Source organism: Peromyscus eremicus, chromosome 15 (assembly GCF_949786415.1).
Source record: "Peromyscus eremicus chromosome 15, PerEre_H2_v1, whole genome shotgun sequence".
In the NCBI taxonomy this organism is placed as follows: domain Eukaryota; kingdom Metazoa; phylum Chordata; class Mammalia; order Rodentia; family Cricetidae; genus Peromyscus; species Peromyscus eremicus.
This window is the reverse complement of record NC_081431.1, coordinates 7,215,312-7,234,512: the sequence shown is the minus strand read 5'-3', so window position 1 is coordinate 7,234,512 and position 19,201 is coordinate 7,215,312. Positions and strand designations below refer to the sequence as shown.

Sequence of the window (19,201 nt, the reverse complement as noted above, 5' to 3'; positions counted from 1 at the left end):
AAGATGTTTAATAATCTAAAGATTTTCATGACAATGAGATACATCTGCTCCTGGAAGCACCAATCTATTTAATAAAAGGATGATGGGCATTGAAGAACCTTCATATAGACTTTGTTTTCATTGTAACAAAGCTAGCTATTTGGGCAAGAAACTGTCCCTGCCTCTACTGCTGATGGTATACTATCCAAATTGGGCATACAGGACACAAAGGAAAGTGATTGCCAAACTTTGCCAAGACAGGGCAGAGCAGTCATTCAAAATACCTGCTTCATAGAAAGGTCTGCCAGCTATTCTAGGCCTGTAAGCCAAAGTAGATACCCCAATGTTGAAGAGGAACCTTGGGTGACTGTCCAGTCAGCCAGATGTCTCTGTCATGTGCACAGTTTTGGAAGTGGCTTGCACTGCTCTTCCTGTTTACTCAGATAATATTATATCCTTCTGGGGTCTTTGATGAAGCTGAAGACTAGATAGGTATAGATACAGTTTTTCTTAGTTTTGATAGAAACTAAGTAAATTAGGTACAAAACATTGGATTCACCAAGATAGGATAAATAATGGAATGTTTTCTTTGAATTTGCCAAATAGAATTGGACTGGGGATATTGTAAATGTAATTCTTACTTGATCATTGTTCTTATTGTATATACTTTTACTATGTTCATGTTAAGACCTTTCCATTTTATTTAGACAAAAGGGGGAAAATGTGGACTAGAGTATTTGTTTAACTATGTAAAGATGTTTTGCATTTGTTTATGCTGAAGTTTTAACTATGTAAAGATGTGTTGCTATTTCACCTTGCCTGTCTAAGGAACCTGATTGGTCTAAGAAAAAGCTGAATAGCCAATAGCTAGGTAGAGCGGAGAGAGTTGAGACTGGCAGGCAGAAAGAAAAGCAGTGTCAACCAGCCAGCAGGGGGTCAGCCAGCTGGCAGCCATGCAGCCAGGGGCCAGACAGACAGACACAGAGGAAGTAAGAAAGCAGGATGAATAGTACACAGATGAGGTAACTGAGCCTCAGAGCAACACATAAATTAATAGAAATAGGTTAATTTAAGCTAGCTAGAATCAAGCCTAAGCTAAGGCTGAGCATTCATAATCAATCATAAGTCTCCATGTTATGGTTTAGGGGTTGGCAGTCCAAGAAAGTCTGCTACAGTGCAGGTCTTGTTTGACAGATGTGTTGGTGAGACTGAGTGTAGCTTCTGACATTACTAAAAGACACAGCCCCACATCAAACTCCTCATTGCTCTGGCTCTTACAATCTTTTCATCTCTTCTACAATCAGTTCTAAGCCTTAGGTGTGGGAGTGTTCTGTAGATGTATCCATTGAGACAGAGCTTTACAACTCTTCAGTACAATTGATTAGTTGTAGTTTTCTGTAATGGTCTCTGTCTATTGCAAAGAGAAGTTTCCTTCAGGAGGAGTGAGGGCTACACTTATTAGTGGTTATAAGGACCCATAGAAGATGTCGTTAGAGATTGCACTGGTTTAATAAAGTGGTGTTTGTAGGTTCTCCTCCAGGAGCCATGACTTCATTAGCCCTAGGTAGTTGGCTAGGTTTCCAATACCAGGCATGGTCTCCCTGTTGTTGAGTGAGTACTTAGTCCAATTAGAGAGCTGTGATTACTGGCAAGGTATGTGTGCCACTACTCTACCCTTATTATTATTCTACCATACTGGCCATTGTTGTGATTCGTTGGTTATCTCCCTCCTTTGGAAGCTTGCGTGGCACATTCTGGTACCTTGAAAGCAGCCCTCAGGGAGGAGACGTTCAGGTCAGATTCAGCTTAGGTCCTCTAGGTCCCAGGTCCAAAGTGCATGATGTCTTCAGTAACAGAGATTTACTTTCCACTTACAGGAGGCAGCTAAGGGCAACAGAAATAGCCTATAGTGTTTGGGAGTCTCTTGGACAATCCTGACCAACAACTCAAAAGAAGGCGTCTCATGCCTGCCATGTTGGGGTTTTTTGGTTAGATAATCTTTGGCTGTTGGTGGGAGCTTTGTTAGCCCAGATGGAAAAAGATTCATTTAAACAATATATTTACATATAAACTTACATGTATTACAGGGGTTTTGAGAGTTATACAATGTAGTCAGTCCAGGCTGGCCTTCACCTTGTGGTGATCCTTCTGCCTTAGCATTACAAATGCTGGGGTTTCAGGTGTATATGACTATGCTCTTCTTTTTGTGTCATTTGAAATATACTCCTTACCAGTCAGGCATGAGTACAGGAGGAAAGTGCCTAGGATTTATTGCTGTTTTCATGTATGCCCTCTTTCACTCAAATGGATGAGTCTAGCCTCTCATGGGGGCACACAGTTGAGCAGCTGAGTGGTTAAAATAGAATAAGGAACTCCCATGGAATAAGGGCTTGAAATGACTCATACTTATTTCCATGTACTTGTGGACCTCTTAAGGGGGTTGGTTTAAAGCCCTTTGCAAATGCTGCTGGATCTGCCAATTTACTCATTCAAAGCCTATCAGCTAACATGTGCAAGCTGTTCTCATCTGCCCAGGCCAGAGAATGAGAGCTATAGGAGGTCTGTTTTGTAGGAGGCTTTCTCTTCACAAATCAGAAATCCCATCGTATACATTCCTATTTCCCTCAATAACTGGCCAGGGGGAGCATTGAGATGATCTATTACAAAAAGGCCACTATTGTCTTCACAATGTCTGGGTGATGGTGCCCCAGATCAGAATTGTAAAATAGTTTGGACAATCTTGTAACATAAACCATGGTTCAGAAAAACCAAAGATTTAATCTTATTTATAGAAAGATGGTTGATGGGGAGGGGTTGGCGTGGGGAGAGCAGCTTAGGATCATCATGAATCATTTTTAAAGTGCCAGGCTAGTGAAGACATCTTCTGGAATTCACTCTGACTGACACTGAATTCTTCTACTAAGCAAATACATGATGAGTTGATAAAAAAAGAAAGAGATGAAGGTCTTGAACACTGACGACAGATAGAATACAGAAAATCAAAAGCGTGCTTTCTATCTGACTCAAAATAAAGGTACCCTTAAACTTGTAAAAGACAACATTTTTATTTGAATGATATGACAGAGCTGTCACAGGAGTGCTACCTGCTATAAAGAAAGCCCAAGAATTATCACCTTTATTAGAGCAGTGGCACCAGGCTTCAGCCATACATTTCTAACTTCTGTCCCTCTGCAGAGACAATTTTCTTTTCTTAAATAAACTGTCATGCTCCTGTTAATATATTGTTGACTCTCTCAAGCTCGGAGAATACTGCTGATATAAAACATGTATATGTTAGATTGGTAATAGTATCTTTAGTGTAACTGACGAGAACAAATGTGTTTCCCTCATGGCTGTGCTAATGTGATAAAGGAAAATTGGCTGTTCATCAGTTTTTGGGCTGGGTAAAGACAGTAGAGATGGAACCACGTTCTTTTTTATGCATTAATACCACCGGGAACTTTTCGCTAGTTATATTTCATGTAGCCTGCATGTTGTGCAAAGATGCTGTAAAACATGAGATAATGCTACAAATAACAAACTGGAAGAGCCTGTATCTTTCATAATGATAACAGTCAAACACCAAATAATAGTAGCAGGCAGAGAAAAATGGGATGCAAGGAAAATAAAAAAAGGTACCTTCCTACTATTCAGTAGAGAGAAATAGATGCGGGCTCACGAGGAACCTGTGTATGACTTTAGGTCAATTTCAGCTTTGTTTAAAATGGAGTTTCATACAATCCCAGGTCAGTCTATTTCAGAAAGAACACATTAAAATTAAAAGAAGTTGGCTAAAAGGAAGAACAGCAATGTTGCCTAACTTTTTTTTTTTTTAAAGGAAATCCACATTATCAAGCAGTTGTGGCATTAACCCCTAGATTCTTGAGTTTGGTTTTTGAGTGGGCGACCCTGGAAAAATATTCCTATGGCAAGCATTCACATAATAATGTGAAGGTTTTACCTTCCTTCATTGTTGCAAGTCCCTTTTGTTGAAATAGTTTGGGAGGAAAAAGTGGTTGGGGAGGGGAAATTACAGAAGAGGGAATGAGGCGGTCTTGATCAAAATACATTCTATTCATTGTATGAAATTCTTTAAGACTAATAAATATATAAAAATGCGCATCTACACAATGACTTACAACTAGTTTCAGACCCATGCCAGGCTGACAGCAATGTGAACCTGGTAAAGACATTGTCCGTATGCTCTGATCTCACATGTACACCGTACATTGCTTCTTTATAATTCAAGTCCTATACCAGACCAGTGCATCTATCTAATTTATCAATGACCCTACAGTGATCCTAACTCTAACTTTATTGTCTTTCAAACTCCATACTAGAATAACATTCCCAAGGTTGCACTTCATTAGAGTGTTTTCATCAGCCTCTTAACTGCACAATAGTTAGTGTCCATCTTCTTCCTCCCTCTTTCAGCCCATCCCTTCTCTCAGTCCTTTCTCTTTCCACATGAGTTGGTTTAAGAGTTTGAATCCCTTTTACATTCAGAAACACTTCAACAGAAAGACTATTTGTAAACACTATAGTTGGTGGCTAAACAGTTATTTGTTTATTCTGAATTAGTGTGTAATCATCAAAGACTATGTGTGTCCACAACCTATGAAGTATTAGCTACAAAATGATGACTGATTGGTGATTAAGGTATCATATCATATAATACATCTATTTTTGTACTATAACCCAGAAGTCATCCAAATTGTAACCAGTGGGTGATATCTGGTTGGTCACCAGGCTTTGTGATTAATGTTAAACTGGCACCCAATCAGGCTTGTTTTTGTTACTGTCAATGACTACTTAGCTAGCACTACATTAGAGCTGATGCATGTAAAGGACTATGTGGCCACCACACCAAATTCTCTAAGCTGCAATATTCTCCAGGTGTGTATTGGAAAAGTTAGCTCTCCTCTGATATAGATAGCTGTTAAATTGTTTGGCTGATCAACATAGAATATGATTGGCAAATTTTTATCTTATTTTATAATAGAAAAGTGTATTTTAAAATTATCAGCTGGTCCTCTAGTTCCTAAAGAAATGAGCGTTTATGACAAGTTACCAGTAACTTGGGTAATACTCACATGTACATCGCGAGTACATCTGGGTATATCTGGGTTTGAATATCTTTCCCCTTATGTATTAATCTGTTTTCAAGTATGACCATGATGGCATTAGTATTTAAAAACATATTCCAGGGTACCCATGGGGTAAATATACTGTTGTCCCGTGAGTACCCTGGAATACATCATCACAGCATAAAAATTTCACTGTATAGATTCATATCTGGATCTGTAACATGCAGAGATATTGTTTTGCCATTAAAATAAATTGCTTCCAATATTTCCACCTGAAGGAAGTTAAGAAAGAATAAAATAACTTGGAAAAAAGACGAGAAGGCTTCTGGCATGCTGTTAGTACCAGTAAAAGTTTATGCACTTGATGACAGTGATAATTCTTACAGGTGCATCAGACAGAAATCAGCTTCTTCGTGGATGGTTTGGAAGAGAACAATACAGCGTTTGATACAAGAACTCTTAGTGGTTCAATTACAGACTCTGCCTCCAGCACTATACAAATAGGACAGAGTTTAAATGGTAAGATTTTTGTCTTTAGAATTCTATTTAGTTTGGCCCAATTGCAGGACCTGGCTTTAAAAAGCAAGCACATCTTAATAATATATTTAGATGTACTCATTTCCCAGGGATACTGTAATAAATTTCCACCAATGCATAGTTGTTCAGGAGAATAGGAATTTAATCTTACATTATTTGATGCCAGTTGTTTGGAATCAGAGTTTCAGGGCTGTGATTCCTTCTAGAGGGGACAGCTATTCCAGACTTCTATCCTGGTTGCAGCTGGCAGACGTGCCCAGTCTCTGCTTACCACTGCATAGTTCTGTTTGCCTTTACCTGGTCTCTTCTGTGTAGTTGTCCTTTATTTTCTTATAAGTACAGTTGTCATGTGATTTAAGATCCACCTCATTCAGGGTAAGTTACACCTCAAGATCCTTAATCCCACCCCCAAAGATATTTCTTCTAAGAAGGCCACAGTTACATATACCACATGAACATACATATTTAGGGAAACTACAAAATGAAAATGTCTCTATTTTGATCTCTTTGAAAAACACGATCTGACAGTATGGCTCAGTTAGTAAGTCACTCACCTGCCACACAGTATGGAGACCTGGGCTTGGATACCCAACACCCACATTTAAAAAAAAAAGTCTATGCATGGTGTCCTGAGTCTGAATTCCCAACCCAGAATAATAGTTAGTATTTAAAAACACATTCCAGGGTATCCAATTTTAAATAGGGCTTACTGGCCAGCCAGTCTGGCTGACTAAATGGGCTCTAGGATCAGTGAGAGACCCTGCCTCAAAAAATTAGGTAGAAACCTACTGAGGAAGACATCAGATGTTATCCTTTAGCATTCATACCCAAGCACATATAGTGTAAATCTACTGCCTGGTCCCATATACATGTACAATAAAAGAGCAATATATAATATATCTTTTTCTTTTTTGACTCACTGAATTTTGATGAAGTTGCTACTAAACGAGAGGTATAACATATTTTCTAGAAACTGAGGCATATTACCAACATGCACTCTGTCAGATCTGTGCCATTCCTGTTTCTCACATTTATTGGAACATATAGATTAAAATATGGCTCACTATAAATTGAGAAGCATAGAAATCAAAATAAAAATTGTCTTGAAATACCCAACACTGTTGCCTTCAAAACACTTGAAATTTAAATTGGAGAATTATATAATTCATGCTTATTATTAGAAAATCCAAATGACAGAGAATTCTGTAAACTAGGAAGTATGTTACACATTTCCATCCTCAGGGACATGATTGAACTTTTCATATGCTCCTAGATTTTTTTTATTCGTACAGTGAGGTTTATGGTTACAAATATAATTCTTTCCCCCAAAGGAAATTCTAACACACATGTTTTCACTAAGTCCTCTGAAAATAGATCTTTCCCCTCCAAATGTTTAAGACCCACATTTTGAGTCAATATCCTTTCCCATTTCACCATACTTCTTCATTTATGGGGTCTCCGTAACATGCCATAGCTGTAGTACACTTCTTAAACAAGTTCCTGTAATAGATTTTTGTGTAATGTCTAATGTTTCCAAATTATGAGAAAGCTATTTGATGGAAAATAATACATTAGTACATATATCAACATCCAGATTTTCATCTGATATCTGTGTGTATAAAATCATATGCATACATATGCTTGAATAATAATTATCTGATTATATAGTTCCTTGGTAATCTACACCCTGGCGCTAATCTGCCTAGAGACAAACTGGATCTCACCATTTACTGAGCAGGTGAAGCTATTGATGCCTCAACTTTAAGATGATGATGATGATGATGATGATGACAATATCTCACAGAACCATTTTAAGGTTCAATGAGGCAATGCAATATACAGTATTAGTGTTAACTGATTCTCAAGCATCCTGCATGCAGTAGATGCCCAGCACTAGCACTTAATTGTCAAATGAGCAAATGCAATTCAAAGCACCATGTATAGCATGTACTAAATTATGTTGGTAAATAAAGCTATTGTTAATGTTGTTACAATTATCTCCTAAGATAAATCCACAGAAGTTGAAAGGCTGGGTTGAAGTATAAGGCTCTTTTATATTTTAATGCACAGCATAAAGGTTGCTCTAGTGCTTAACAATGGAAAGTTGTGAAAATTTACAACCTCACTGAAAAGGTATTGCTGCCTTAAACACCTGTGTGTGTGTGCATGTGTGTTTGTGTGTGTGTATGTGTGTGTGTGTGTGTGTGTGTGTGTGTGTGTGTGCTTCACATGCCCAAGGAGTCTAAGTTAAAAACACTGTTGGGTGTTGATGTAGAATGAGTCAGCCTTTGCTGGGATTGACTAGCTTTTCATACACTATTTGATTTTTTTCATTTCATTTGTGGATTTCTTATTTATGTCATGTATCCATACTTAGATCATGGGATTCCTCTTTATTAGTATAATTCATTAATATGCCTAAGAACATTATGCTGAACATCTTCTTTGATTTTTATATAGACTGCTAACTTGTTTTAAGCATGGAACTATTCCTTGAATATTTTTATTTATGTCAAAATATGCATACAAGATAGAATATAAGTATTAGGGGTATAACTTGATGATGTGTTTGTTTGAAGATTAATTTTTGTTATTTAAAATATGTGAGGACGGGTGGGTGGGCATATGCATTTGAGTGCAGGTGCTCACAGAGGCCAAAAGAGGGCATCAGATCCCTAGAATCTGGAGTTAATGGGTGGTTGTGAGCAGTAGAATACGGGAATTGAACTCAGGAAGAACCTAATCACTCTAAACCACTGAATCATCTCTCCAGCCCCTACTTGGTGAGTTTTAATAATTGTATGCACTTGTGTAGCTCTCATGTGAAAACACAGACTATTTCTGTTTTCTCAAAGATCCTCCCTTGGTAAATAACATGAGGGTTTCGTGCTCTGTATGGGTGTCTGTACAGAACAGTTGAGGAGAGACTCCTGGCACCTTAGACACTTGTTGTCTGTTCCTGAAGAATTATGTAGATGTGCAGTGAGTGCTCTTACTTTTCTGTCATTCAGAGCTGTCTGTCAGATTTAGCCATATGTATGCAGTAGCATCTCTAGGTTCAGAAAACACTTATAAATAACTTTCCTAAGAGAATATTACAATTTAGTAACACTGAGTATTGGGACATACCCATATCCTTACCAACACCATTGCCCTGATACTGCCAAATGACCTGAGGTGCATTTTCTGATGATTAATGACACTGAGAATTTTTCATGCACCTGTTTGCCATGTAAATATGCTTTTCTATGAAGTACATACTTAGGATGGATTTTGGGGCCAATTTTTGATCAGATACTTTGTCTTTTTCTTATTAATTTGTAGAATTTTTTTTACTATTTTGAATGTGAATCTTTAATGGATATATGATTGTCAGGAATTATCTTTCAAAATGTAGCTCATAGTTTCATTATCTTCAATGGTAAACTTTGACAAACAGCATTACCCTATTTTAGTATAATCTAATTTACAGATCCTTCTTTCATACTTAACATGTTTTGTGTTTTATTAACATACCTTGACACACTTTGATGTCGTGAAGAATGTACTCTCCTATATTTTATTCTGGGAGCTTCATTATTCTACGCCTTTCACTTGCGTCTGTGTTCTATCTAGAACACATAGATGGATGCAGTGGTGTAGAGTGGCCAAGCTTCACCTTGTCCCACAGAAACAATTGAGTAGAGTTCTTTTAGCCATTTGATCATCTCTACCACTCTACAATAGCACCTTCACAATAAGCAAAAATTCTGCATGTGTTAAAATGGATTGGTTTCTGAATTCTGTCATTTGTTCCCATGACCCATGTACACTTGAGTCAAAATGCTTAGTCTCAGTCATTATGGCTTGAATTTTTATGTCTTTTTGGGAAAGTTTCCTGACTTTCTTTCTCTTTCCTGATTGTATTGCCATTCATTTAAACATTAACCATTGTTCTTCAGTTTTTGTTTAAACTTCACTGGAATAAAAATCATTAAGTTTGGGGCTGGAGATACGGATCATGCTTAAGAGTGCTTCCTGCTCTTCCAGAGCATATGGATTCCTTCCCAGCACCCACAATAGGTGACTCACAAACACCTGTATCTATAGCTCCAGGAGATCCTGTAGCTCCTCTGCCGTCTGCAGGCACCCACAAATGCATGACTTATACCCCTTCATATGTGACTTACACCCACACACACACATATGATTTACACCCCCCCACATATGTGACTTACACCCACACACACACGTGATTTACACCCCCCCACATATGTGACTTACACCTACACTCATGTGAATTACACCCACACATGTAACTTACACCCCTGCACATGTGACTTACACCTACACTCATGTGAATCACACTCACACGTGTGACTTACACCACCCACACATGACTTACACCCACACACATGACTTATATCTACACACATGCACACATAAATACAACTCAAAGTAAAGCTTTAAATCATCTGGTCAATTGTGAGAGACTGGAGCTGTAAATAACATCAAGTATTCTAACCCATGGCAGGAATACATTCTTCATCTCAACAATGGTTTGTTTTTCTTATGGAAAACTTTAATTTATTAAGCTTATTTCTGCATGTTTACTGGGATTTATTTTTAGTCGGTATTTTTAAAAGAAAAGCTTTAGGTTTGTAGAAAACCCAAGTCAAGCATACAGCATTCCTGTTTTACTCTCTGCCTCCTCCCTTATTAGTACACCAGTTACTATCCCCACTGCACTATTTGTGCTTTTTAAAATTTCCGTACGCTTCTGGGGTTTATTCCAAATACTTTAAAAACAATGACTAAATTTCTGAGGTTCTGTGTTCAACAAACAAAAATGAGGCCAAAACAGTTGTATTCTCTGTTGATCAAAAAATTCAGTCTTTTTCAGTTTCTGATTTTTAATTTATTATTTGTGCTTAATGCACAATATACAAGGCTATTAGAAGAACTATATGAGATTATATACATTTAGAATATATTGTTTATTATATATTGAAAGAGTGATAAGGTGATAAGTGACAACCAGAGTTTGGTGTGACAGGGCAGGACATAATCAAGGCATTGAAATAGGAAGAGCCCATGTTTGTTGGGAGACTAGGCTATGCAACTGAGTTTGAAGCTAGCTTGGGCTGTGGAACAGGGCAGGGAAATCTTCCCTGAGCTGTCCCTGACATATCCAGTAATTTCAATTATTAGCATCTTTGAATATGCATTTTCTTCTCTTGAAACAATGAGTGGGTTGATCAAAATGATTATTATAGGGAAAGAAAAGAAAAAAGATCAATATAAATCTATTCCTTTATTTTTTTTTTAAATAACCCAGTAAGCCTAATTAGTGCTGACTGTTTGTACATGAAAGGATTCATCCACAGGAGGATGAGAAAATGACAGTGATCCTCAAAGAAACGTGACTCCCTACTCCTCAGCAGCATCAACCACCACTGAGTCCTCAGTTAGGGGTGGAGCATTATGAAGCTCTCTCTTGTCCACCGGAAATGTTAACTCTTGTTGATCTTTTACATGTTTTCTGTGGGTGACCACATCCTCTGGAGCTCAGGTATGTAGTAGCCCTGCAGTGCCCAGAGTCAGCTTTCATAGTGCTCTAACCCCACCATCACCTGCCTCTTATAATTCTTTCTGCTTTCTCTTCCAAGATGTTTTGTCAACAGTTGGAGAGGAAGCATTGATAATAGATGACCTATGAATGAGCGCTCATAATGGCTCAGTCTTTACAATCTGAGCAGTTAGGAGTCTCTGCATTAACTATTACTTCTGGAAGCTTCTCCAACTAAGACTGAAAGCAGCCCCAATCTATGATATAAACAGAAACATTGAGAAGGAACTTTGACAACAAAATGAGTTAGCAAATCATCAATAGGTTCTCATCCAAAGAGAATTATCGCTTCCCTAGCCATGGATTTTATAAGACCAGGCATGAATTACCTCCTGTGGAGCATGCTCAAATCTAATCAAGAGAGCAGTTGGTTACCCCTATGAAGGGGTAGGGAGGGAGGGAGGGAGATGTGAGATGTGTAGGGGGAGTAGAGGAGAGCTGGAGGGAGGGCCTGGACAGTGAGGATGACTAAGATACTTTGCATACACATATTAAATTTAAAGAAAGAATATCACTTCAGTTTGTACACACTCTTAGATCAAGCTAAACAAATGAAAAAGTAAATTCAGTAGTCTGTGCTTTTAAAGACTTGATTTCAATAATTAGCATATTGAAAAAATTCAGTATTCTACACACAGAAAGTTTTAATAACACATTTAAATCTTGTGACCCTTATTTAGATATTCAGTCCTCACTAGTGTTTCTAATAGACTTTCCTCACAATAAGTGTTTCTACGAGTGTTTGTTGGCATTATAAATTTGTCTACTTTGCACTGCAGGGCTGAAATGACTTGACTCTGTTCTACTTCAGTGCACTAAATGCTGAATTGATGCTTCAAAAGGCCATTTTAATCTGAAAATGATATTTATTTTTAGACTTCGGGAAAAGGATTTTTCACCTATGATTATAACACAAGAAATGGAAAATGGTTTTTCACAAATATCTATTTTTTATTATATTTTACACTCATATTATGGGTATTTAGAAGCTGGGAGAAGGGAAGATTGCTTTTAATTTCTAGCCTTACTCCATCAGCCTACAGGTATGGTGGTATCTATTGTATCTCTTCTCTAATTAGAGATGGCATGTAGACTGGCTCATTACTTCTGCCTAATGAGCCAGGCTCCCTGCCACCTCTCTAATCAGAAAAGAGATAGGTACAGAATGTTCCTATGGACTTTCTATAAATCATTTTATTTCTCTTGCTTGTTCCATTTTTTAATCAAAAAATTAAGTCACTGTCCACCATAGTTGTGTCCATATCCAAGATGGCTTTGTTCTGAGAGGGCAGCTGTGCAAGACATCTCCACCAACTGTCTGGCAGCACCACACTGACATCCTCTGCTCTCCGTGGACTGCCTCAGACACAGGCCTGTCCAGTGGGGCCTGTAATGTCAAGAAGTGGCATTTTGGTCTCTGGTCCTGGCTGGGAATGACTTTTCACATGGATGTTGACTGCCTTAGATGTTTTCCTGAGTCATGTCTCTATTTGTCATCAATTGTTCCAGGGACACATTTAGAAAATTAATAGATAAAAGGAATGCTTTTCATCGGACTTGGCTCTGTGCATGTTAATGTGGTACCTTGATTTGATCAGGCTGCCTTTTAAGTATGAAAATAGACACCATAGACCATCCATATTGTGTAAGATACTTCTCTCTTGCTGGGATAAAATGCCATGAGCAAGGAAACTTACAGAAGAAAGTTTGTTTGTGCTTACACTTGCAGAAAATTTGAGTCCATTATGGCAAAGTGAAGGAAGGTGGGGTAGCAGGAGCAGGGAGCTGAGGGTTCCCATCTTGAACTGCAAGCACGAAACAGAGAGAACAAACTCATAATGGTGCTAATCTCAAATCCTGCCTTCAGTGACACACTTCCTCTAAACAAGGACATGCATCCTAAGCCTCCCTACACAGTGCCACCAACTGGAGACCAAGTATTCAAATGCTAGAAGCTCTGGACATTTTCATTCAAACCACCTCACATATCAATCAATGTCTATCAGTTCCTTTCTCGGAATATTTTCTTTTCATCATAGATTTTACTCCATGCTTCAAGCAGGCCTATACCCTTAGATAGTTAAAGTAGCAAATGTGTAGTTATGAGGAGTGATTTTTATTGGTGTCATCAATCATAACAGTTCTCTAAATATTTGATTCAAAATGACAGAGCCATGTGGATCACAACTTTCCAGAACTATTTCAGAAGTGATTTATAAACATATTCTTAGTTTGTTAATGAGATGAGGGATGCTTCATTATGTATTTATGGACAATTCTTTCTTCAGAGGATTATTGGCCATTAAGGTATCAATGATCATTGTTGAGTATCTATAAAAGTGAATGCAAGGGAAGAAAAGACCACTGGCCCAACGCCAACTCCAGTTGCTTTCACATCTTTATCCACTGCTTTGGGTGCTTCTGATCTCATCTGAATATTCTTCACTCGAGATGAAGTGCAACTTAATGTTTTCATAGTCTTACGATTTTAACCTCAGCTAAGATAGGAAATCCCCTTTCCTTTAGTTGTCCTATGCTTATGATAACTTTGAGAAAGCTTTGAGAATAACATAGTAAGAAAATAAAAGGGAAAGTATATGAATTCATGAATGAATGAAGACAGGTAAATGGTGTGGAAAAGGATATGATACACAGAAACACGAGACAGCTTAGTTGCTACACTGCTTGCTGTGCAAGTCTGAGGACCTGTTTGATGTCCAGAATCCAAACAAAAGAGGTAAGCAGTGCAATGCACACTTTTAACTCTGGCATTGGAAAGAGAGCCAGGAAGACAGGATAAGAGCTGTCTAACTGGACTTTCAGAACAAATAGTTACGTAGTAAGAGATAGGAAGTGTGTAACTCACAGCCATGCTGTATTAAGAATGACTGATTAAAATTCAATGGAAAATATGTAATGTGGTGACATGTTGTGTACCCTAATAAAATTTACCTGAAGATCAGAGAACAGAACAAGCCACTAGATTAAACATAGAGGCCAGACAGCGGTGGCACACACCTTTAACCCCAGTATGGGGAAGCACACATGCTTTTAATCCCAGGAAGTGATGGCTGGGTGGAGAAAGGTATATGAGGTGTGAGGAGACAGGGACTAAAGGCTTTTCAGCAGAAGTGTCCCTTTCAGCCAGAAGCTCTTTCAGGCTGAGGAGTTGGTGAGGTAAGAAGTGTGCCTGTGGCTTGCTCTGTTTCTTTGATCTTTCAGCTTTCACACCAAAATCAGGCTCCAGGTTTTTTATTAATAAGAACTTTAAGAATTCAAACAGCAGCCAGGCAGTGGTGGTGCACAACTTTAATCCCAGCACTCAGGAGGCAGAGCCAAATGGATCTCTGTGAGTTCAAGGCCAGCCTGGTCTACAGAGTGAGATCCAGGACAGGCACCAAAACTACATGGAGAAACCCTGTCTCAAAAAGAACCAAAAAAAAAAAAAATTAAATAATATCTGGCATCCAACTTGTGGGGCACAAACTCATGAAAAAGCCATTTGTCTATGGCCTTGCAATCCCTGGCTCAGGCCGGAGTTACACATGGCTAGAATCTCCAGACTACCTAATCCGCTGGCTGAAGTTTTGTTGCAGCCCCTCTGCAGGAAACTCCGTAGGCTTTTGGGCACCAAAAGCCACAGGAGTTAGCCACTTTCACACACTTCCCCCATACAAACAGCTGGATCTTTCACTTATTTCTCCTCCTCATGGGTTTTGGCTTTCTCTGGGCCCACTCCTTGGGCAGCTGCCACACCATCATCTAAATCATCACTGTCAGTAGATTTGGTGAGTCAAGCAGGAATTAGTTAAAAGAAAGTTTTCTTCCACATTAAAAAATGGGAAACAGTTTTACAATGGAAGACATTTGGTCTCTCTTTGACTATAAACTAAATAGTCTGAAGATGAAATAATTAAGTGAGAGCATAATTAATGTTGATGGGATAGAGGTAATGTCAATTATAAATATTATTTATTTGATAATTTTTGTTTGATCATTAAGAAAGTTGGTTAATGTAAGTGCCAAGATAAAAGTTTTAGAAAAACTTGTTAATTCAGACCCAGACAGAAGAATTTAAAGGTGAACCAATTTCAACATTGCATTACAAGGTTACAGAGAAACAGCCTAAGGCTTTCAAACAGCCAACCTTAATCTATCAAGTAACCTTACAGGAACTACTCAGTGATAGATATCCTCAAGGCTATGTAAAAGCTGACTGTACTCCTGTGCAAATGTTAGATTTGAGGAGATTCAAAGAAGCAATAGTCTCATATGGCATCCACTCATCTTTTGTAAAGCAGATGTTAAACTTGTGGTCAACTTGTAATAGAATTATTCCTCAAGACTGGAGAGATTTGGTTATAGCAGTTTTGGTGGCTGGTCCCCCATTACCGTGGAAGACCTGGTAGAAAGATGAGGCTAAGACCATTGAACAATCAAGTAGGCTAGAGGTATTGAACTTTGCCAAGATCAATTTCTTGGAGAAGGCAATGCTGATATACAAAGACAATCTTTATACGATGATTGCATCCTAACTTTATGCTACATGGCAGCCTTGAATGCTTGCGACAGAATTGAAGAAGTAGGAAAGAAAATTGAGTCATTTATAAAAGTTATACAGGTCCAAAAGAAACCTTCACTGATTTCTTACAAAGACTGACTTCAGCAATAAATAGACTAATACCAAATTCAGAAGCTAGACAGATAATAGTTGAATCTCTGGCTTTTGAAAATGCTAATGCACAATGCAAAAGGATAATTAGGCTGTTAAAGACAAGATCAGCACCCTTGGAGGAATGGATCCAAGATACAATTAATATTGAATCTCATGACCATGATGATTCTTGGATAGGAGAGGTGATTTCCAGACGTTTGAAGAAAAATAGTAATATCAAATGTTTTAATTATAGTAAACAAGGTCACCTAAAAAGGAACTGTAAACAGGATGTTCCTAGAAAAAATGTTTTCTCCAGGAATAATCCCAATAGAATACCCGTCCCTTCTTGATTATGCAGAAGGTGTGGCAAAGGCAAGACACTGGACCAATGAATGTAGATCAACAAGGGACAGACAAGTTAATCCCTTGCATTTGCTGTCCGGAAATGCCCTGAGTGGCCTCTCACAGGCCTCCATGTCAAATTCCATTCAATCCTTTCCTGTCATCATGGAAGAAACTACTTCCCAGAGAAATTAAAGAACCTAATGCCTATTGTAAGAAACCATACTGCTCTGGATGATAGAACAGCTTCAGAAAATAAAACAAAAATTTAAGGAGAAACCATAAATTAAAAGTGATAATGATTAGATTTGGAAACTCCCCAAAGTTAGGGTTGGGGAAAAGTTTTGTTTTTTGTCTTTTCAGGAAAAATAAAAACAACCTTCTTGAACAATTTAAAGACCTTTGGACAAATAAGTATCCAAAGAAAAAGAGAGAACTACCTGGAAAAAACTATCAAGAAAAGAAATAATTTGACCTATTGATCTCTAAAGTCTCCAAAGGATGATGAGACCCCCCAATGATGATTCCACATGGACTATAATAATGCCATTAAGCTGACAAATGCCACCCAAAGATCAGCTTTGGACTATAAACTGCTCAGGACAATATCAAAATGGCTAGCTGAGATGATCCAGCCTCACAGACTACTCCAATCAGGACTTGACTATAATCCTAAATTTTCTTTGTGTCCCCATGAGACTACCAGTGCCCTCAAAAAGCATGAAGTAGCCTAGAAAACTACACCCACATTCCTAAAAAATGGATTATGGATGTTTGTCTTTGTTTAGTGCTTGGTTAAAATTGTTATTGATCATAGCCAATCTCTTTCTAAAAGAAGAAAGGGGGATATGATATAGAAATGTATTATATAGAAATGATAGGATAAACAGGTAGATTATTAAATCTACTCTGAAAAGAAAAAGGGAAGCAAGTTTTAAATATTTTACTAGTTTTAACTCTACTAGTTTTAAATATTTTACATTGGATTGGGTTTTTGTATATTATATACAAATTATGTATATTGATACAAATTTGAGGTTATTTTTGTTAGAACAAACAGTGCATACCTTTCTAATCTTTTTCAAGGTATTGTACCTAGACAGTTCATTTAACAACATAATACAAATTTCTAGTCCTTGAAAGTTATTATTACTAACTAATTGGGATATAAAGAAATGCAGGTTAGTCATTAGGCACCTATTGTCAGGTTAGGTATGTTTTCAAGGTCAAACAGAGATATATTTTAGATAAACAGATCATCTTCAAACACTTCAAATATCTACAGAATATGACCTTTAAGATGTTTTAATAACATAGATTCTTTTATGACAATGAGACACATCTGCTCCTGGCAGCACCAATCTACTTCAGAGAAGATGATGGGCATCAAAGAAACTCCTTATGGAGTTTACTTTCTTTGTGGCAAAAGTTAGCCAATGGGAAAGAAAGTAACTGTGCCTCAACTGCTGACAGAATTCTGTCCAAATGAACAAGCAGGACACAAAAGAAAGGACTGCCAAAATTTGCAAAGACAAGGTAGGAAATCTCTTTAGAAAATCCTGCTTCACAGATGAATCTGTCATGTATGCTAGGCCTATAGGCCAAAGATGGATGCCTCAATGTTGCAGAGGAACCTTGGGTGACTGTCCAGGCAGCCAGCTGCTTCTGTCATTTCTCACATTTTTTGGAAGTCACTTGCCTGCACTTCCTGCTTATTCAGTTAGTATTATTTCCTCCTTGAGTCTCTGAGGGAGTTGAAGACTAGATAATTATAGTTTTTCTTGTTAACAAATTCAGAAAAAAACTTATTAAAGAGGTATAAAGTGTATAAATTTGAAAGACATCAAAAGATATTTTGGTGTTGGTAATACAAAGTTAGGATAGAAAGTGAATTAGGTACAACACTTTGAACTCACCAAAATAGGATAAATAATGGAATATTTTCTCTGAATTTGTCAAATGTTTATAGACTGGACATTGTTAATGTAATTCTTGATTCTATATACTTATTGTACATAGTTTTTCTTGTATTAGTTATTACCTTTTATTATTTTAGACAAAAAGGGGAAATGTAATATATTGTATACCCTAATAAGCTTTCATGAAGATTAGAGGACAGAATAAACCATTAGATTAAATATAGAGGCCAGGCAGTGGTGGCACACACCTTTAATCCTAGCACTTGGGAGGCAGAGATCCATCTGGATCTCTGTGAGTTCAGAGCTACCCTGGACTACATGAGATTGACTCAGTCTGGGAGAGAAACAGCCAGGCAATGGTGGCACACACCTTTAACCCCAATACTTGAGAGTCACACATCTTTAATCCCAGCACTAGAGAGGCTGAGACAGGAAATGATATGGGTAGGTGGAGAAAGGTATATAAAGTGTGAGGAGACAGAAACTACAGGCTTTTTGGCTGAGGAAGCTTATTTGGCTAGAGGCCTATCAGCTGAGGGCTCTTTCAGGCTGAGTAGTTGGTGAGATAAGAGGTGTGGCTGGGGCTTTCTCTGCTTCTCTGATCTTTTAGCATTTACCCCAGTATCTAGCTCTGGGTTTTTTATTAATAATACCACTTAGAATTTATGTTACAATGTAATCATGAGCTAGTAGAGTAAGTAAAGGCAAACATTTTATAATCTTGTAATGTGAGACTCACTGGCATGGTTATATGTCAACAAACATGAAAGCATTGAGATATCTGACTAATTAACTGGGAATTTAAAATTTATTCAATGTTTATCATTTTATTGTTTGGCAAAGAATGAAAGGGAAAAAAAAACGAGATTATACTATTGTGGGAAAGAGTTGGGTAACCTGGCAAACTACCAAAAGTTAAACTGTGAATGTTACTTAACTAAAAAAATATCTTTTGAGTATTAAGAAATTAATTTGACAATGGCTTGAATCTAGTCTCAAAAATGTTCACTGTAGAGTTCAGGAAGCTGTTGGAATAGCTAAAGCATTTGAAAGGAAACTGATTAAACAAACA

General features: G+C 37.7%; 1 protein-coding gene across 1 annotated transcript in view; it reads left to right on the top strand.

Annotated features, from left to right (window-relative positions):
- The window catches only part of Ush2a (usherin), a 697,985-nt gene that overhangs the window by 63,385 nt on the left and 615,399 nt on the right, over nucleotides 1–19,201 (top strand). Inside the window, exon 3 of the mRNA XM_059281179.1 lies at nucleotides 5,453–5,585. Within this exon, the coding sequence (XP_059137162.1) occupies nucleotides 5,453–5,585 (133 nt within the window). The remainder of the gene's footprint in view (nucleotides 1–5,452; nucleotides 5,586–19,201) is intronic.